At 39.6% G+C, this 22,301-nt stretch overlaps 2 protein-coding genes across 5 annotated transcripts in view; both read right to left on the bottom strand.

Annotated features, from left to right (window-relative positions):
- LOC118379078 (host cell factor 1-like) overlaps nt 1-6,653 on the bottom strand; it is a 74,852-nt gene extending 68,199 nt beyond the window's left edge. The window contains exons 1-5 of one of the 4 annotated variants that reach the window (XM_052481295.1): nt 6,252-6,653; nt 4,513-4,703; nt 3,529-3,677; nt 3,134-3,294; nt 361-557 (exon numbers count right to left, since the gene is read on the bottom strand). In XM_052481295.1, the coding sequence (XP_052337255.1) occupies nt 361-557; nt 3,134-3,294; nt 3,529-3,677; nt 4,513-4,681 (676 nt within the window). In that variant the 5' untranslated portion in view covers nt 4,682-4,703; nt 6,252-6,653. Of the gene's footprint in view, nt 1-360; nt 558-3,133; nt 3,295-3,528; nt 3,678-4,512; nt 4,704-5,079; nt 5,337-6,251 lie in introns of those variants that run through there. The other 3 variants (XM_052481292.1, XM_052481294.1, XM_052481293.1) reach the window with 3 other exon arrangements.
- Nucleotides 6,654-8,778: 2,125 nt separating this feature from the next.
- Nucleotides 8,779-22,301, bottom strand: part of irak1 (interleukin-1 receptor-associated kinase 1) — a 54,103-nt gene continuing 40,580 nt past the window's right edge. The window contains exons 9-13 of the mRNA XM_052481297.1: nt 20,604-20,814; nt 15,667-15,738; nt 15,189-15,482; nt 14,578-14,998; nt 8,779-9,204 (exon numbers count right to left, since the gene is read on the bottom strand). Of these exons, the coding sequence (XP_052337257.1) occupies nt 9,086-9,204; nt 14,578-14,998; nt 15,189-15,482; nt 15,667-15,738; nt 20,604-20,814 (1,117 nt within the window). The 3' untranslated portion in view covers nt 8,779-9,085. The remainder of the gene's footprint in view (nt 9,205-14,577; nt 14,999-15,188; nt 15,483-15,666; nt 15,739-20,603; nt 20,815-22,301) is intronic.

The following is a 22,301-nucleotide window of genomic DNA, read 5'->3' as shown; positions in this document are numbered from 1 at the left end:
ATAATAATAATAAACCTAGATCGTGCAATAGGCTACGTTTACACTCACAGCTCTATTCGGATTATTATTTTTTACACTATTTGGTCTGTTGACCAATCAGATCTTTTGACCACAATTGGATAACCTGTGTAAACACAGCCTGTGTAGGTGTTTAACATATCAGCCAAGCACATAACATGATATAACGACGTGATGCCCAACTGCACAGTCGATAACGTAGCACGCAGCCAGCCATTGGTCGATGCCACGCAACCTGCCAGTCAGCGTGTCACTGTACTGTGAACACCATGTGTATCCTGTCTAGACGAATTAACTTGATTTAATTTCCTCGTCGGGCAGGAAACTCGAGGCGTCACTCACCTATGTCTAAGATCCACAGATCCCCCAGACGACAACCACTCATGCCTCCATAGATGACCAGACGGGACTTCTCTGTGTAGACGACGGCGGTGTGGCTCTCTCTGGGCGGGGGCAACACCCCGTAGGTGATGGGGATGTCCCAGCCCACCACACTGGAGCCGGCACGCAGCTCCAACGTATACAGATCATTCAGGTATCTGGAGGGGAAACACTGTTACATTTTATTCTGTTCCATCATTACGCTGTAAGAAAAAGACTAGATTGTGTTAAATGTTGGTATGTTTTGACAAGGCCTACATTACATTACATTTACATTTAAGTCATTTAGCAGACGCTCTTATCCAGAGCGACTTACAAATTGGTGCATTCACCTTATGACATCCAGTGGAACAGCCACTTTACAACATTAACACCATCCAAACACCACATTGGATGGTAGAGCCCCCCTAGAGTTAGCTGCGGGCCCCGATGTTCCTCTGTCTCATGATTACAGCCTCCCTTCATCTGGTTATATCTGTAGTGTTTGGCAAGGTTACGGGTTCGATCCCAACAGGGATCACTGTGTACTGTGAGTCAATAGTCTATTGGACAGGGGTTAAAATATCAACCAATCCACTAACTGAAACGTGGACAACGTTCTCCAGTGAGTTTAACCGTTTCCTGTTGAAACGTACATAACACACTAAAGGGTACAGAAATATGTTTTGAGCCAAAACAGTGTTGTTGTTTTTTTTAATACACACAGAAATCCCCCCCTGTGCTACTTCAGAAATCCCCCTGTGCTACTTCAGAAATCCCCCCTGTGCTACTTCAGAAATTCCCCCTGTGCTACGTCACGACTAAAGAAATCCCCCCGTGCTACTTCAGAAATCCCCCCGCTACTTCAGAAATCCCCCCTGTGCTACTTCAGAAATCCCCCCCTGTGCTACTTCAGAAATCCCCCCCTGTGCTACTTCAGAAATCCCCCTGTGCTACTTAAGAAATCCCCCTGTGCTACTTAAGAAATCCCCCCCTGTGCTACTTAAGAAATCCCCCCCTGTGCTACTTAAGAAATCCCCCCTGTGATACTTAAGAAATCCCCCTGTGCTACTTAAGAAATCCCCCGGTGCTACTTAAGAAATCCCCCTGTGCTACGTCACGACTAAAGAAATCCCCCTGTGCTACGTCAGGACTAAAGAAATCCCCCCCTGTGCTACTAAAGAAATCCCCTGTGCTACTTAAGAAATCCCCCTGTGCTACTAAAGAAATCCCCCGGTGCTACTTAAGAAATCCCCCTGTGCTACGTCACGACTAAAGAAATCCCCCTGTGCTACGTCAGGACTAAGAAATCCCCCTGTGCTACTTAAGAAATCCCCCCCTGTGCTACTTAAGAAATCCCCCGTGCTAATCCTGTCCTGGACTAAAGAAATCCCCCTGTGCTGCTTAAGAAATCCCCCGTGCTACGTCACGACTAAAGAAATCCCCCCCTGTGCCTTAAGAAATCCCCCGTGCCAATCATTTGAATTTAAAGAAATCCCCCTGTGCTACAAAGAAATCCCCGTGAATACGTCACGACTAAATAAAATCCCCCTGTGCACTTTTATGATGGGGAAATCCCCCTGTGCTACGTGATGTCATTAAAGAAATCCCCCTGTGCTAGGTTGAAGAAATCCCCCTGTGCTACGTCACGACTAAAGAAATCCCCCTGTGCTACTTAAGAAATCCCCCTGTGCTACTAAAGAAATCCCCCCCTGTGCTACTTAAGAAATCCCCCGTGCTACGTCACGACTAAAGAAATCCCCCCCTGTGCTACTTAAGAAATCCACCCTGTGCTACGACACGACGTAAGAAATCCCATACTAATCCTGTCCTGGAGCTCTACGGACAAATCTTTCGACCTCATGTATTGGTTTTTGCTCTGACATGCACGGTCAACTGTGGGACCTTTATATAGACAGGGTGTGTGCCTTTTCAAATCATGTCCAATTATTTGAATTTAAATGGAAACAGGATGCACCTGAGCTCAAAGAAATGGGTGTGAATACTTACGTAAATAAAATCCTGTTGTCACTTTCATGATGGGGTATTGTGATGTCATGATGGGGTGTTGTGATGTCATGATGGGGTGTTGTGTGTAGGTTGATGAGGAAATAAATCTATTAAATACATTTTTAGAATAAGGCTGTAACGTAACAAAATGTGTAGAAAGTCAAGGGGTCTGAATACTTTCCTAATGCAACTGTATATAAAATAATTATTCACTCAAAATATTTTGTTGGTTTCTATTACAAAGTAGACCTATGTCATTAACATTTGAAGACACCATTGGCCCTTTAAGAGTTCTATTGCTGCGCCGAACACGCTCGATACTCCAGTTGTAACTGCACGTGTAAAACAATGCCACTCGCACAATTGAAAGAGTAGAGATAGAAAACTCGGATTCCTCTTATTTTTTATTTTTTTTAACAAAAGGCCCAAACTGCTTTCAATAGTTTTCCCAGAATTGCATAAAGAATCACAAGGCCCCCCCAGTGGGTGGTGAAGACAGCCCAGTACTTCACTGGGAACATGCCCCCCCCCCCACAGTGGGTGGTGAAGACAACCCAGTACGTCACTGGGAACATGACCCAGTGTCCTGTTTTTTTTTAAGTATCTGTGACCAACAGATGCATATCTATATTCCCAGTCATGTGAAATCCATAGACTAGTGCCTAACGAACATTTCAATTGACTGATTTCCTTATATGAACTGTAATTTATTTTATTTTGCTCAGTATATATTGATGTAGTGTACCTGGGGATGTTGTTCTTGGGGTCCTCGCTGTCGTTAGCCAGTCCTCCGAAGAGGTAGCATTTGTTCCCTACCAGGGAGAAGCTGTGGCCCAGACGGGGACAGGGAGGAGGGCCGTTCTTAGGAGATTTGGCCTTCAGACGCTTCCACTCCCAGCGGCTAGCCTGTGGACAGCCGGAGAAAATAACATCATGCAGATGATAACTCACTAACAAGCTTGGGTGTGGCCCTACGATCTCCAACTAGCCTAGGCAGACATCTGATGCACAACAGAGAAATTGGTTTAAATTGACAGAATACAATATACAGATTTTGTTTGTGCAAACTGTTTATAGTGTTTTACGCCCCAATGTCTCACGAAATAACTAATCAGTGTATTCTGTGGGCTGAGCGTGTACCTGCAGTTCATACAGATCGTTGCTGTATTTGCCATACTCCACCATCCCTCCGAACACCAGCAGCCTAGTGCCGTCGCACACAAAACCATACGCAGCACAGCCAGGCGGGATATCACCACGGACAGCAGGAATGAACCACTGGTTGGTCGCTGAAACACAATTAACTCTTAGATTAATGACAACCCCTGCTATTTAACAAATGTTACTGTAGTTAAACAAACAAATGTTACCTGCTTAACGACAGAATGTCAAAAGCCACAGTCTGAGGATTCCAGTGATTTAAATTAATAATATAGTCTAACAAATATGCCAATATGGAAAGTCATTACTGATGCTGCACATCTGACAGACCATAGAAATACTGTGCTATTGCATGTAAATGGTATGTGTTGTGTTTATCATCGCAGTTTTTTTTTTTTTTGGCATCTTTGTTTAGCGGCCAACTATTTGACATGCCATTTTGGCAGTGCTCAGGTACGCTTAAAATAAATAGCACAACATAGAATGCATCGTGTTTAATAACGATTGATCTTTGTTGATATTATGACGTTGCTGTTTTCTATTAACCCGCCATTTCTCTCTGGATTTTCTCTCCAATCAGCACCCAAGGCGAACCATTACCCACATAACTAACTACTGATCCCATTACATTTCACGGCACGTCAACACTGGCGCTTGCTTACCTTGCAAAATGATGAGCAATACAGAAGTCACATTTTAACCATGTACCAAACTGTCAAACTCAAAGAGGTGCATTGCTAATTCACTATGTTGGACGACAATGCATGAACGGATTAAGTACTTGGTTAAAATAATATGTATAGGTAGTTTGCTAGCCAACCATACATTCTATTTCTATATAATAACTGACTAGCACAATTTAGCGGAAGCGCTAGTTAGAATCCAATTGCTAAAAAATGTTAACGATAGGATTTAACCATATGTACTAAATGTATGCATGAACCACTGGACGTTAAACCTTACCTGTGTTATAAACGTGCAACTCATCCACAATTCCTTCATTGCCCCCCCCGAAAACGACCATCAATTCTTTGATTGCAACCGCACGGTGCCCATGTCTGGGCCGGGGGACAGGACCGGACCAACCCAAAACCCGCTTCCACCGTGGCTGCAGGACTGAGCCAGATGCCATTGTGCCGGGAGATGAAGTTCCTCTTTGAGTGGGGATAAAAAAAAATCCAAATTGAAAAGCTTTTCAATATTAGTTGAAAATTGAGATAAATAGCTAAAAGTATAACAATGCTAAATTAACTAGCTCGCTAGTTAGCTCCTGTCAGGAATAGCCAGCTAGTTGGCTAACGCTAAGCTAACAGGATTAATAACCGCGTCCTGCTAAAATACTGCACACAAAAAAAATATATAAAATCAAGATGTGTTTGTTTTGATCCCAGTTCAAGTCCAATTGTATATAGTTGTATTGAGAATAGGTCCAGGCGGATGTGATTCTATCTTACTAGCTAGCAGTAGCAAGCAAGCTTATTTAGCCAAGAAGAAGCTAAATAAAAAAATCTATGGGAGCCGCCATTTTACCTTGCTCGACGCTTTGCAGAAAATTTGCAGAAAAAAAAGCCGGCAGGTCAAAACAACATAAATCCGTAACACCATGAATGCACAGCCATTTATAAAAAAAATTTAAAAAACAATGTAAAAATAAAATGGTGTTACTCGAAGTCAACTTTGTGCATCTCTTCAAAATTCACACAATACATTTTGTTTGTTGTGTTTTGCAGTTAATAGTTCCACATAAGCAAAACGGTGCGATTCAATGGGTGCCGCCATCTTGGCGCAAACTAACCACCCAAAATGGCCGACACAAATTAGGCGCTGAACCCAGTTTGCTAGTTACGACTGAATTATTTTTTATTATTATAATTATTTACGAGTTAGCTTCCTTCCACGTATATAATTTACAATCCAAATGTACATTTGGATATTATTGTCCCGGGAAGGTAGCCACACCAGCTGTTTATTTTTTTTCATGCTTTTATCATGAGCAGAAATGCATATTTAATGTTATTCAGGACATTTTTATTTTATTTAGATGCAGATATGTTGATTTAATTGTAACCTGTTTTCAACAGTACCACTCCAATTGTCATCTCTAGTAATTGTTGCTAAAGTTCCAGGCAGGCAATGTTCATTTGTGTTGTTTTGTTGTACTGTGATGGTACCTGACAAAAGCTAGCTAGTTAGCTGTCAAAAAGGCGCTGGTTTAGCTAACAGCTAGCTAGCTAACACTAGTGAAGCATCTTTGATAGTCCGCTAGCTAGCTAATACTGCAAATCAAGATTCAAAATAACATTACTGACAGATTATACATAGCATTTCAACAGAACAACCCAGATAGCATTTAGCATATAGCTATTTAGCTTCTTAGCTAGCTCTCTCGTTAACGTTAGCTTCCGGCTTAGAAGCTAAAGTTAATATCCTTCTTGACCAAGTACAGCTCGTTATGAATGACGAGCAACCTTAGTACAAACCTAACATGGTAGAATAATTTGGGGGGGGAAATTTTAAGTTGAACTTCTTTTATTAACGTATCTTTCATTGAAGCATTAACAGTTATAAATTACTTTTCCTTATTAGCCTTGCTAGCAAGTTAGCCAACTTCCCTCAAGAAAAATGGCGGAGATACCGTCACAACAAAAAGCAACGAGAAAAAAAAATTAAAGTTGAAATTATCAATACCACATTATACTTACACGTTAATTGTAACTAATCAAAAGTCTCGAGAGCGGGACTCAATTTAAGAATTTGCACCCAGATAATTACATCAGTTAAAATGAGAAGCTAGTACTGTCTTTGGCTACTTCTCATGCCGCCCAGGAAGCCGCCATTTTCTCATCTGCAGCAAACAAACACCAGTATCCAGAAGCCCATAGTGGAGATGGCGAGCAAAGTGGCTTGCTGGTTGTCTCAAAGGCTGTCTCACCACTCCAACAACAGGGCAAAGGTTTGCAGGACACTACATGGCATCAATTGGCCTAGACCAGGCTGCATGTAAATGGTTCAAAAAAACAACTTCACTGATAGAACTCAATGTATTTTTGTTCAGTGTTGTAGAAAACAGATTATGAATGTTGACTAAATATCGGTCCAAGACTATAGCGAAATCATCTATATGAACGCAGTTTATCATAGCGCAGTGGCATCCAAACATTTATCACAAGTTTCACCATCATTGTAAAGTTCTAGTTATTTTGTTGCTTTGATTTCAGAAGTAATTTCTGAAGATCATTATTTAATGTAATTAGTGATTCATTTACATCTGTCCCTCATTTTAAGGTCAATCCTGTTACGTAAACTGAACTGTAATTTTAATATGATGAAACTATTCATTTAAAAACAAAAAGGTAAACTGCTGGTTTCATGAGCTGAAATAAAAGATCCCAAAATGGTACATAAGAACAAAAAGCTTTTTCTCTCAAATGTTGTGCACAAATATGTTTACATCCCTGTTAGTGAGCATTTCTCCTTTGCCAAGATAATCCATCCACCTGACAGGTGTGGCATATCAAGAAGCTGATTGAACAGCAATATCATTACACAGGTGCACCTTGTGCTAGGAACAATAAAAGGCCAATCTAAAATGTGCAGTTTCATCACAACACAATGCCACAGATGTCTCGAGTTTTTAGGGGGTGTGCAATTGACATGCTGACTGCAGGAATGTCCACCAGAGCTGTTGCCAGATAATTTAATGTTCATTTAGCCACCTCTGTCGTTTTAGAGAATTAGGCAGTACGCCCAACTGGCCTCACAACCCCAGACCATGTGTAACCATGACAACCCAGGACCTCCACATCCGGCTTCTTCACCTGCGGGATCGTCTTGAGACCAGCCACCTGGACAGCTTATGAAACTGTGGGTCTGTACAAACGGTCAGAAGCAGTGTCTGGGAAGCACATCTGCGTGCTCGTCATCCTCACCAGGGTCTTGACTTGACTGCAGTTCAGTGTCATAACTGACTTCAGTGGGCAAATGCTCACCTTCAATGGACACTGGTGAAGTGTGCTCTTCACAGATTAATCCCATAGGATGCATTTTTCATCATACAGGGTTGATTTGTGTATTTTGAAAGTTGCATATCTTGAAACCTTGAGTGCTAACAAGGAAAACATTTTGGGACTATGTCAACAATCGACTAATGAAACAAACACCAAAATATAGTTTACAGGTGGTGTTTTCGTTTAATAGTTATTTTACTATTGTCATTTTTATTATTTAACCTCTTGAAATGGGAAAACGTGTTTTTATGAAGTTCAACATGTATTCTTTATGACATAATGTTAAAATGAGGTGAGGTCCTTCTGTAGCTCAGTTGGTAGAGCATGGCGCTTGTAACGCCAGGGTAGTGGGTTCGATTCCCGGGACCACCCATACGTAGAATGTATGCACACATGACTGTAAGTCGCTTTGGATAAAAGCGTCTGCTAAATGGCATATATTATATATTATAAATAAAATACAAAATTGGACCACGTTACACTTTTCAAAAAGGCATCGAATTGGTGAAAATGACCCAAGTGCATTGTGGGACATGTTGTATACATTGGATTAAAAGACAATGTCACAATTACATCTCTTGATAACAAACTCAACACACCAGACAATTATATAAATTCATATTGTTCACATAATTAAATAATTCACATTGTTGTTGCATTGTCGAGAAGGAACCTGCACGTAAAGCCTTTCATTGGACGATGTGTACCATGTGTCTCATACATACGACTACCAAAACATAAATCATTAATATCCAAATAATTATACTTTCTTTACGAGAGTAGACAATACATGTTCAGCAGACTTCTGAATCATGATTTGATAGGCCTAATTGTGTAAAAATATTTTATTTGTAAATGGCGTATTTGAAGTTATTAGTCGTATGTACGGGATATATCGTCCAATGAGATGCTTAGTTGCGGGTTCCTTCCTGACAATGCAACAATAACACATAAAATAATAATAGAAACCTAAAGGAAATGTCAGTAGAATAGAAAAATACATTTGAGCAGAAGTATAACAGGAAGGCACAATTTAGTCCAATATTTACAGGTTTTTGGGGAAGGTCGGGATGAGGGCAGTGTATAAACTGAGTAGAATAAGAGTCTGGTAGCAACAGTTGTGAAGTGTACGTAGCATTAGTGTATGGGTGTGTGTATATGGGTGAGCACATGTGTATGGGTGAGTGCATGTGTACTAAGGTGCGAAGAATCAGAGCAGGTGGTCAGTCCAGTTCAAGTTTATTTAATGAAAACCTTGACATTCATATTGTACAAATACAAATCATACAGTTGTCTGAATTATCTAAAAGATACATTGTACAAATTGTAACCATAACTAGTGATGTGTGAAAGAAATTATTGGATTTGATTACATTTCACGATATCAAAAAACGGCAATGCTTCAGTTTTTTTTAAACAAAAATGGAACATACTCCAATCCTTTTTATTCTCAAGTCAACATTTGCTTTGCTCTTCCCAAACTGCACTTGCATAACAGGTACTGCAGTGTGTAATGGTAGGCTGGGTTGTTAGTTGTGAGCGTTGGTCTGTCTGGGCGTGTTGGCTTGACTCTCACTGGCCTCACTGGAAAGATAATCAAGCTCATCACTCTCTTCTGGTCCTCGGCATTGTGGGTTCATCTCAGCATCTGAAATATCAATATATATATATTTATGAAAAAAAATACAAATATTTGTATTTATTAATATTTATATTAAAACAATATATATAAATATATATTTGTATTTGATTTATTTTTTATAAAGTGATTGTTGAGCATACTGACAATAACACATACTTTGACTTGTCGTCAAATAAGCTACTTGCACCATGACAAGCACAGTTAGGGAGTTGAATGTAAAGGAAAGGTCAGATCACGGGAAAGAAAGAGCAGCTTACAAATATATGAGGAAAAAAGCTCGCCGGTCTGTATTCTGCCTTCGTCATAGAGCGCCATCTTGTGAAGGAAACGCTCTTTGCACGTATTTACAACTAGTCCATGGCAGGGCAAGCCTGGCAGAGAGAGAGACTATGTTTCCTAACAGGTCAGATAGACAGACAGTGGTGGGTAAGGGCAGAGGTCCACAACTCCAGGCCACGAGAGATGTAGTCAGTGTTGTTTTTAGTTGCTGCCCCATTTTAAAGTCAGTGACTAGTTTAGACCTGGGAAACCAGGGATGTGTTACTTCAGAAGGACACATCGTTTTGCAAAAGAAAAGATATGAATGGACAAGTCTAGGTAGTCTCTCCCTGTTTCATTCCACTTTCTTCCCTTTTGTGCCTAATAACCAATTACAAATTACACTGTCCTTACTGTTACTGAGTATTTTTATTTTACTGATGTAAAATGTTATTAATATAACTAGAGTAAACTATCACTGAAATAACAGGACTGTTACTAGAGTAAACTATCACTGAAATAACAGGACTGTTACTAGAGTAAACTATCACTGAAATAACAGTACTGTTACTAGAGTAAACTATCACTGAAATAACAGGACTGTTACTAGAGTAAACTATCACTGAAATAACAGGACTGTTACTTGAGTAAACTATCACTGAAACAACAGGACTGTTACTAGAGTAAACTATTACTGAAATAACAGTAGTTACTAGAGTAAACTCACTGAAATAACAGTACTGTTACTAGAGTAAACTATCACTGAAATAACAGTACTGTTACTAGAGTAAACTATCACTGAAATAACAGGACTGTTACTGAAGTAAACTATCACTGAAATAACAGGACTGAAGTAAACTATCACTGAAATAACAGGACTGTTACTAGAGTAAACTATCACTGAAATAACAGTACTGTTACTGAAGTAAACTATCACTGAAATAACAGGACTGTTACTAGAGTAAACTATCACTGAAATAACAGTACTGTTACTAGAGTAAACTATCACTGAAATAACAGGACTGTTACTAGAGTAAACTATCACTGAAATAACAGGACTGTTACTTGAGTAAACTATCACTGAAACAACAGGACTGTTACTAGAGTAAACTATTACTGAAATAACAGTAGTTACTAGAGTAAACTCACTGAAATAACAGTACTGTTACTAGAGTAAACTATCACTGAAATAACAGTACTGTTACTAGAGTAAACTATCACTGAAATAACAGGACTGTTACTGAAGTAAACTATCACTGAAATAACAGGACTGAAGTAAACTATCACTGAAATAACAGGACTGTTACTAGAGTAAACTATCACTGAAATAACAGTACTGTTACTGAAGTAAACTATCACTGAAATAACAGGACTGTTACTAGAGTAAACTATCACTGAAATAACAGGACTGAAGTAAACTATCACTGAAATAACAGGACTGTTACTAGAGTAAACTATCACTGAAATAACAGGACTGTTACTTGAGTAAACTATCACTGAAATAACAGTACTGTTACTAGAGTAAACTATCACTGAAATAACAGGACTGTTACTTGAGTAAACTATCACTAAAACAACAGGACTGTTACTAGAGTAAACTATTACTGAAATAACAGTAGTTACTAGAGTAAACTCACTGAAATAACAGGACTGTTACTAGAGTAAACTACCACTGAAATAACAGTACTGTTACTGAAGTAAACTATCACTGAAATAACAGGACTGTTACTAGAGTAAACTATCACTGAAATAACAGGACTGAAGTAAACTATCACTGAAATAACAGGACTGAAGTAAACTATCACTGAAATAACAGGACTGTTACTAGAGTAAACTATCACTGAAATAACAGGACTGAAGTAAACTATCACTGAAATAACAGTACTGTTACTAGAGTAAACTATCACTGAAATAACAGGACTGAAGTAAACTATCACTGAAATAACAGGACTGAAGTAAACTATCACTGAAATAACAGGACTGTTACTAGAGTAAACTATCACTGAAATAACAGTACTGTTACTGAAGTAAACTATCACTGAAATAACAGGACTGTTACTAGAGTAAACTATCACTGAAATAACAGGACTGAAGTAAACTATCACTGAAATAACAGGACTGAAGTAAACTATCACTGAAATAACAGTACTGTTACTAGAGTAAACTATCACTGAAATAACAGGACTGTTACTTGAGTAAACTATCACTAAAACAACAGGACTGTTACTAGAGTAAACTATTACTGAAATAACAGTAGTTACTAGAGTAAACTCACTGAAATAACAGTACTGTTACTAGAGTAAACTATCACTGAAATAACAGTACTGTTACTAGAGTAAACTATCACTGAAATAACAGGACTGTTACTGAAGTAAACTATCACTGAAATAACAGGACTGAAGTAAACTATCACTGAAATAACAGGACTGTTACTAGAGTAAACTATCACTGAAATAACAGTACTGTTACTAGAAGTAAACTATCACTGAAATAACAGGACTGTTACTAGAGTAAACTATCACTGAAATAACAGTACTGTTACTAGAGTAAACTCACTGAAATAACAGGACTGAAAGTAAACAGAAATAACAGCACTGTTACTAGAGTAAACTATCACTGAAATAACAGGACTGTTACTAGAGTGGGTTCGATCCCGGGACCACCATCACTGAAATGCAACATGACTGTAACTTTGGATAAAAGTAAACTATTATACTGAAATAACAGTACTGTTACTAGAGTAAACTATCACTGAAATAACAGGACTGTTACTAGAGTAAAATATCACTGAAATAACAGGACTGTTACTAGAGTAAACTATCACTGAAATAACAGTACTGTTACTAGAGTAAACTATTACTGAAATAACAGTAGTTACTAGAGTAAACTATCACTGAAATAACAGGTCTGTTACTAGAGTAAACTATCACTGAAATAACAGGACTGTTACTAGAGTAAACTATCACTGAAATAACAGGACTGAAGTAAACTATCACTGAAATAACAGGACTGAAGTAAACTATCACTGAAATAACAGGACTGAAGTAAACTCACTGAAATAACAGGACTGTTACTAGAGTAAACTATCACTGAAATAACAGTACTGTTACTAGAGTAAACTATCACTGAAATAACAGGACTGTTACTAGAGTAAACTATCACTGAAATAACAGGACTGTTACTAGAGTAAACTATCACTGAAATAACAGTACTGTTACTAGAGTAAACTATTACTGAAATAACAGTAGTTACTAGAGTAAACTATCACTGAAATAACAGTGCTGTTACTAGAGTAAACTATCACTGAAATAACAGGACTGAAGTAAACTCACTGAAATAACAGGACTGTTACTAGAGTAAACTATCACTGAAATAACAGGACTGTTACTAGAGTAAACTATCACTGAAATAACAGTACTGTTACTAGAGTAAACTATCACTGAAATAACAGGACTGTTACTAGAGTAAACTATCACTGAAATAACAGGACTGTTACTAGAGTAAACTATCACTGAAATAACAGCACTGTTACTAGAGTAAACTATCACTGAAATAACAGCACTGTTACTAGAGTAAACTATCACTGAAATAACAGGACTGTTACTAGAGTAAACTATCACTGAAATAACAGGACTGTTACTAGAGTAAACTATCACTGAAATAACAGTACTGTCACTAGAGTAAACTATTACTGAAATAACAGTAGTTACTAGAGTAAACTATCACTGAAATAACAGTACTGTTACTAGAGTAAACTATCACTGAAATAACAGTACTGTTACTAGAGTAAACTATCACTGAAATAACAGGACTGTTACTAGAGTAAACTATCACTGAAATAACAGGACTGTTACTAGAGTAAACTATCACTGAAATAACAGTACTGTTACTAGAGTAAACTATCACTGAAATAACAGGACTGTTACTAGAGTAAACTATCACTGAAATAACAGGACTGTTACTAGAGTAAACTATCACTGAAATAACAGTACTGTCACTAGAGTAAACTATTACTGAAATAACAGTAGTTACTAGAGTAAACTATCACTGAAATAACAGTACTGTTACTAGAGTAAACTATCACTGAAATAACAGGACTGAAGTAAACTCACTGAAATAACAGGACTGTTACTAGAGTAAACTATCACTGAAATAACAGTACTGTTACTAGAGTAAACTCACTGAAATAACAGGACTGTTACTAGAGTAAACTATCACTGAAATAACAGGACTGTTACTAGAGTAAACTATCACTGAAATAACAGTACTGTCACTAGAGTAAACTATCACTGAAATAACAGTACTGTTACTAGAGTAAACTATCACTGAAATAACAGGACTGTTACTAGAGTAAACTATCACTGAAATAACAGGACTGGAGTAAACTATCACTGAAATAACAGTAACAGGAAATAACAGTAGTTACTAGAGTAAACTATCACTGAAATAACAGTACTGTTACTAGAGTAAACTATCACTGAAATAACAGGACTGAAGTAAACTCACTGAAATAACAGGACTGTTACTAGAGTAAACTATCACTGAAATAACAGTACTGTTACTAGAGTAAACTCACTGAAATAACAGGACTGTTACTAGAGTAAACTATCACTGAAATAACAGTACTGTTACTAGAGTAAACTCACTGAAATAACAGCACTGTTACTAGAGTAAACTATCACTGAAATAACAGTACTGTTACTAGAGTAAACTCACTGAAATAACAGCACTGTTACTAGAGTAAACTATCACTGAAATAACAGGACTGAAGTAAACTATCACTGAAATAACAGGACTGTTACTAGATTAAACTATCACTGAAATAACAGGACTGAAGTAAACTATCACTGAAATAACAGGACTGAAGTAAACTCACTGAAATAACAGGACTGAAGTAAACTCACTGAAATAACAGGACTGAAGTAAACTCACTGAAATAACAGTACTGTTACTGAAGAAGGCTATTTGAGAACTCTTTCCATCCCTGCTGATGAACATGACCCAAAAGGTGTGTTTTAACGGGCACTGATGGAGTAAAACTAAAATCCCCAATGACTGCAGCCCTCATGGAGTTGAGCTGTGCACCCTACCCCTGGGCTCTGAGACAACTAATCCTCTTACCTGACGCTGAGCACGGGGACCTGGAGCGTAACTGTCTGGCTGGTGAAGACCAACCACACGGCATGGAGGTCTGGGGGTCTGATCGGGTGTCACTATGGGGGAGCTGAGAGGGAGGAGCACAGTACTGGGAATAACCTTGGCTCTCATCTGATTCACATGGACCAAGGAAGGAGGAGGAGGAGGAGGAAGGAGGGAGGACCGAGGACGGGTGAGGCGAGATCGAGTAGGGGTGTGGAGGGCAGTGGTAGGTGTCTTCCAGTGGACCCACTTTTGACAGAACGTCTGTTAGGCAGTCTATACTTGAGTCTATGGATGATTGAGGAGGTTTGGGGAAGGACTGTTGAGAAGGAGAAGAAGAGGAGGATACGGCTTTGTCTGAGGCCTTCAAACTGGTATGGATGTCTTGAAGCGCCTGGAACACCTAGGAGTCACGTCACAATTAGGGTTGGAGTCAAGTCCATTTCAACTCAGGAAGTACACTGAAATTACAATTCTCTTCAATGCTTTTCAACGAGGGAAATTGGAATTCGGATTTACTTTCTGAATTGACTGTAATTTAAATTTAATTGAGCCTGGTCACTTGTTTAAATTCACACGGTGACAAGTATTACCTGTGTCATGGGGGGCCTTTTCTTCCCCCGGGCCTCCAGACAGCGACAGGCCAGAGTAGTCAGATCCAGGGAGCCCTGTGGGGCTGGAGAAGAGGAGCCCGGACCTGCCGTACAAACCCTGGATGAGCTAGAAAGAGAGCCTCCCATCAGTCTGGGGTCCAGGTGCTTCTGCCAGATATGTGTAGCGGCTGGAGGAATACTAGACTGTTCCTGGGTCACTTTCTCTGAAGTCCTCTTTGACCTCCCTCTGACCTGATGACCTCCGTCATCTTCAACCTCCTTCACCAGGTCTTTCTGAAGAGGTAAATTATACAAGACGTTAAGTTTTTTTTTTTTTTTTTTAAACTGCCAGACATTATAACATTATACAGGTTACAGAACATCTGATCGGTCGTGTCAGTGTGACTAGTGGTTCATGGGTTCTTTTATGTTCTCTCGCAAGGAACGGAGATTAGAGTCTCAACTGCGTCACCCTCACCAGGTAGACAGCTTTGGATTGGCTGTGGCCCACTTCTAAAGCTCTACGACCAGTCAGAGCCTCCAGCAGCACCTGAGGAAGAGAAGACAAGGTGATTGTGTGACATCACATCTACCTGGTCATTGAAACAGTAGTTTTGGTGGGCATCTATGTTGTGTGTATCTGTAGGTCTGTGAGCATCGCATAGTACAGTAGTACAATAGTAGAGTAGAGTAGTACATTAGTATTGTAGTATAGTACAGTAATATAGTAGTATAGTACAGTAATATAGCAGTATAGTACAGTAGTACATTAGTATTGTAGTATAGTACAGTAATACATTAGTATTGTAGTATAGTACAGTAATATAGTAGTATAGTACAGTAGTACATTAGTATTGTAGTATAGTACAGTAATATAGCAGAGTAGTAGAGTAGTACATCAGTATAGTATAGTAGTATAGTACAGTAATATAGTAGTATAGTACAGTAGTACACTAGTATAGTAGTATAGTACAGTAATATAGCAGAGTAGTAGAGTAGTACATCAGTATAGTATAGTAGTATAGTACAGTAATATAGTAGTATAGTACAGCAGTACACTAGTATAGTAGTATAGTACAGTAATATAGTAGTATAGTACAGTAATATAGCAGAGTAGTAGAGTAGTACATCAGTATAGTATAGTAGTATAGTACAGTAATATAGTAGTATAGTACAGTAGTACACTAGTATAGTACAGTAATACAGTAGAGTAGCACAGTAGTACATTAGTATAGTGGAGTAGTATAGTACAGTAATATAGTAGTATAGCACAGTAGTACATTAGTATAGTATATAGTATAGTGCAGTAATATAGTAGATGAGTAGAGTAGTATAGTACCGTAGTACATTAGTATAGTAGAGTAGTATAGGACAGTAATATAGTAGAGTAGTACAGTTCAGTAGTACATTAGTACAGTTCAGTAGTACATAGTAGAGTAGTATAGTAGAGCAGCATAGTACTGTAATATAGAGCAGTATAGTACATTAGTATAGTAGAGTAGTATAGTACAGTAATAGTAGAGTAGTACATTAGTATAGTACAGTAATATAGTACAGTAGTGCATTAGTATAGTGGAGTAGTGTAATACTATAGTACAGTAGTACATTAGTATAGTAGAGTAGTATAGTACAGTATAGTAGCACAGTAGTTCATTAGTATAGTGGAGTAGTATAGTACAGTAATATAGTAGTATAGCACAGTAGTACATTAGTATAGTATAGTGCAGTAATATAGTAGATGAGTAGAGTAGTATAGTACTGTAGTACATTAGTATAGTAGAGTAGTATAGGACAGTAATAAAGTATAGTAGTATAGTACAGTAATATAGTAGAGTAGTAGAGTAGTATAGTACAGCAGTAAATTAGTATAGTAGTATAGTACAGTAAGATAGAGTAGTATAGCACAGTAATATAGTAGTATAGTAGAGCAGTGTAGTACATCAGTATAGTATAGTAGTATAGTGCAGTAATATAGAGTAGTATAGCAGTACATTAGTATAGTATAGTAGAGTGGTATAGTACAGTAGTAAATCAGTATAATAGTATAGTACAGTAAGATAGAGTAGTATAGTACAGTAATATAACAGTATAGTACAGTAGTACATTAGTGTAGTATAGCACAGTAATAGCACAGTAATAGAGTAATATGGCACAGTAGTACGTTCATATAGTAGAGTATTATAGCACAGTAGTACATTAGTATAGTAGTATAGTACAGTAATATAGTAGCGTAGTATAGTACAGTAGTACATTAGTATAGTACATTAGTACAGTAGTACATGGGTGTCAAACTCTGGCCCGTGGGCCAAATTTGGCCCGCGGGGTAATTATATTTGGCCCGCGAGACAATACCAAATTACTACTAGAGCTGGCCCGCCGGTATTATACAGCGCATTCACCACTAATACTACGAATCCCATAATGCTCTGCTGTTTTCGCGCGCCAATCAGGACAGGACCCAGAAACGCTCTCTCCTCTGTGACAGTAGTCATAGCAACATAGACGCTACAACTGTCAGCGAGCTAACCCTTCCCAAAAATGGCGAAAAAGAAAGGCAGAAAACAGGAGCTTTCTGGACAAGTGGGAGGCAGAATATCTGTTTACATATGTAAAAGACAAACCTGTTTGTCTTGTTTGTGGAGTCAACGTGGCTGTAAGTAAGGAGTACAACATTAGACGACACTATGAAACGAAACACCATGACAAATACAAGGACCTGGACATGACTCAAAGGAGCCAGAAAGTAGAGGAGATGAAAAGAAGTTTGGTTTCACAACAGAATATGTTTAAAAAAAGCCACATCACAAAGCGAGGCTGCTGTAAAGGCTAGTTATATAGTGGCAGCAGATATCGCAAAATCAGCCCGGCCCTTTAATGAGGGAGAGTTCATGAAAAAGTGCATGATGAAGGTTTGTGACCTCGTATGCCCAGAGAAAAAACAAGCATTTTCAAACGTGAGCCTGAGCAGGAACACAGTAGCTGATCGCACATGTGATCTTGCCACCAATCTGTATGACCAGCTGATGGAAAAGGGAAAAGATTTTGTTGCGTTCTCCCTCGCTGTGGATGAGAGCTGCGACGCATCTGATACTGCTCAGCTGTCAGTCTTCATCCGTGGAGTGGACTCAAATCTGTGTGTTACGGAGGAGCTATTAGGATTCAAATCAATGCATGGCACAACCACAGGAAAGGAAATCTTTGAGGAGGTTTCCAAATGTGTAACTGAAATAAAGCTGCCGTGGGATAAACTCGTTGGATTAACGACAGATGGTGCGCCAGCGATGTGCGGTAAAAAGAGTGGACTGGTGGGCATGGTTCGGGAGAAGATGCGGGAAGAGAACTGTGCAGGTGAGCTAACTGTTTACCACTGCATCATACATCAGGAAGCACTGTGTGCCAAAGCCCTAAAGATGGAACATGTTATGACCACAGTAACACAGGTAGTTAACTTTATAAGAGCCAAAGGTCTAAATCACCGCCAGTTTAAATCTTTTCTGGAGGAGTGTGGTTCGGAATACGCAGACGTGCCGTATCACACAGAGGTGAGATGGCTAAGCAGAGGAAAAGTACTGAACAGATGTTTCGAGCTGCGTGAGGAAATATGTCAATTCCTGGAAACCAAAGGGAAGGATACAGCAGAGCTCCGGGAGCAAAAGTTCCTGTGTGAGCTGGCCTTTCTCTGTGACATCTCGAGCCATCTCGATGCGCTGAACCTGCAGCTTCAGGGGCGGGGCGCATCATCACAGACATGTACGCTGCAGTGAGGGCCTTCAAAACTAAACTGTGCCTGTGGGAGAATCAGATGCTGCAAGGAAACCCTTGCCATTTTCCCTGCTGCCAATCCATAAAAGCGCAGATCTCTACCGCCGTGTTCCCATGTGCAGTTTGCTGAAAAACTCAGTGTTCTCGTCGCTGAGTTTAGCCGGCGATTTGCCGACTTCGATGCCCAGAAATGCAAGTTTGAACTGCTTAGTAATCCCTTCGCAGTTGATGTGGAAAATGCACCAACCAACATCCAAATGGAGCTGATTGCAACGACACGCTGAAGTCAAAGTATGATGCTGTGGGCGCCGCACAGTTTCCACGGTTCATCCCTGACACAATGCCTCAGCTCCGCACCCAAGCTGCTCAGATGCTCTCCATGTTCGGCAGCACTTATCTATGCGAGCAACTTTTCTCCTCGATGAAGATGACCAAAACAACTCACAGGAGACGTCTGACTGATGAACATCTTCACTCGATACTGAGGATTTCTTCAGCTCAGAGCTTGAGCCCAGACATTGATGAACGAGCATCCAAGAAGAGATGCCAGGTATCTGGCTTGGGCACATCAGATTAGACCAGTGTACAATAATTAACGTTTTCTTTATGCACTTTTTCTTGCTACAAGGCATGGGCTTGAATGGTTGATTGATTTATTATCATTTTATTTGTAAAATTATTAGCCAGTGGAAAAAGTTGATTTTGGTATTTAAATCAGAAGGCTTCAAATAGAAAAGAGGCCTACAATTTTTATTTAAATTGTATTTATTTAATAAATGAATGCCATTGATGTGTTTTTTCATTTGAAATTCTATTTTGCATGTCTCCACTATTAAATTATATATTGTATGGTAATAAGCGATGCTTGTTCCATATTCAATGTTAAAGCAAAACTTGTTTGGGTCCATATTAAAAGGTTAATTTGTTCAATGTTGGCCCGTGACTTTGTTCAGGTTTTACATTTTGGCCCACTGGGTATTTGAGTTTGACACCCCTGCAGTAGTACATTAGTATAGTACAGTAGTACATAGTAGAGCAGCATAGTACTGTAATATAGAACAGTATAGTACATTAGTATAGTACAGTAATAGTAGAGTAGTAGAGTAGTACATTAGTATAGTACAGTAATATAGTACAGTAGTACATAAGTATAGTACAGTAATATAGAGTAGTATAGCAGAGTGTTATAGTAGAGCAGTAAAGTACAGTAATGTAGTACAGTAGTACATAAGTATAGTACAGTAATATAGAGTAGTATAGTAGAGTAGTAAAGTACAGTAATATAGTAGAGTAGTACACAAGTATAGTATAGTAATACATAGTAGTATAGTAGAGTGTTATTGTAGAGTAGTATAGTACATTAGTATAGAACAGTAGTACATTAAGATCGAATCCCCGAGCTGACAAGGTAAAAATCTGTCGATCTGCCCCTGAACAAGGCAGTTAACCCAGTGTTCCTCGGCCGTCATTGAAAATAAGAATTTGTTCTTAACGGACTTGCCTAGTTAAATAAATGTAAAATAAATTAGTATAGGAGAGTAGTATAGTACAATAGTACATTAATATAATAGAGTAATGTAGTACAGTAGTATACTATTATATACTACTAGGCTACTGTATAATAGTGTAGTCCAGTGTGTGCTTTCCTCCTACCACTCCAAAGCTGAAGATGTCAATGGCTACTCCCAACGCGCCCGTTTTGAGGTATTCGTCAGGTAAGTACGCCTGTGTTCCCCTCACTGTCTTGGTGTAGGCTACCGTGGTGGTTCTACCAGCGGACCTACTGCTGGGGCTACAGCAGAACCGGGCCAGGCCAAAGTCCCCCAGCTTAGGCTCCAGGTGCTCGTCTAGTAGGATGTTAGAGCTGGAGTGGGATTGATAAAAAAAAAAAAAGAAAACCAGCATTTAGGATCAAAGCAAACTTCAGTTATTTCTTGTGCCAAGTTGTCCTTCAAAAATGTCAGAGCATCAGCTGATTAGTCTTCTAGAGGCTAATTTCTCATTTCAAAGACGAGATAAGAGACTTAATATGGTAGTAAGAAATGATGGGGACAAATGTATGATTCAGTCAACAGACCAGCCTACCTCTTGCCTGGTGACTCAGCCTGAATATAACAGACCAGCCTACCTCTTGCCTGGTGAATCAGCCTGAATATAACAGACCAGCCTACCTCTTGCCTGGTGACTCAGCCTGAATATAACAGAGCAGCCTACCTCTTGCCTGGTGACTCAGCCTGAATATAACAGAGCAGCCTACCTCTTACCTGTTGACTCAGCCTGAATATAACAGAGCAGCCTACCTCTTGCCTGGTGACTCAGCCTGAATATAACAGAGCAGCCTACCTCTTGCCTGTTGACTCAGCCTGAATATAACAGAGCAGCCTACCTCTTGCCTGTTGACTCAGCCTGAATATAACAGAGCAGCCTACCTCTTGCCTGGTGACTCAGCCTGAATATAACAGAGCAGCCTACCTCTTGCCTGGTGACTCAGCCTGAATATAACAGAGCAGCCTACCTCTTGCCTGGTGACTCAGCCTGAATATAACAGAGCAGCCTACCTCTTGCCTGTTGACTCAGCCTGAATATAACAGAGCAGCCTACCTCTTGCCTGGTGACTCAGCCTGAATATAACAGAGCAGCCTACCTCTTGCCTGGTGACTCAGCCTACCTCTTGCCTGTTGACTCAGCCTGAATATAACAGAGCAGCCTACCTCTTGCCTGGTGACTCAGCCTGAATATAACAGAGCAGCCTACCTCTTGCCTGTTGACTCAGCCTACCTCTTGCCTGTTGACTCAGCCTGAATATAACAGAGCAGCCAACCTCTTGCCTGTTGACTCAGCCTGAATATAACAGAGCAGCCTACCTCTTGCCTGTTGACTCAGCCTGAATATAACAGAGCAGCCAACCTCTTGCCTGGTGACTCAGCCTGAATATAACAGAGCAGCCAACCTCTTGCCTGTTGACTCAGCCAACCTATTGCCTGTTGACACAGCCTGAATATAACAGAGCAGCCTACCTCTTGCCTGTTGACACAGCCTGAATATAACAGAGCAGCCTACCTCTTGCCTGTTGACACAGCCTGAATATAACAGAGCAGCCTACCTCTTGCCTGTTGACTCAGCCTGAATATAACAGAGCAGCCTACCTCTTGCCTGGTGACTCAGCCTGAATATAACAGAGCAGCCTACCTCTTGCCTGGTGACTCAGCCTGAATATAACAGAGCAGCCTACCTCTTGCCTGGTGACTCAGCCTGAATATAACAGAGCAGCCTACCTCTTGCCTGTTGACTCAGCCTGAATATAACAGAGCAGCCTACCTCTTGCCTGTTGACTCAGCCTGAATATAACAG

The sequence above is a fragment of the Oncorhynchus keta genome, chromosome 27, assembly GCF_023373465.1.
Source record: "Oncorhynchus keta strain PuntledgeMale-10-30-2019 chromosome 27, Oket_V2, whole genome shotgun sequence".
Taxonomy (NCBI): Eukaryota; Metazoa; Chordata; class Actinopteri; order Salmoniformes; family Salmonidae; genus Oncorhynchus; species Oncorhynchus keta.
Note: the sequence above shows the minus strand (reverse complement) of the source record. Positions and strands in the feature narration are given on the sequence as shown.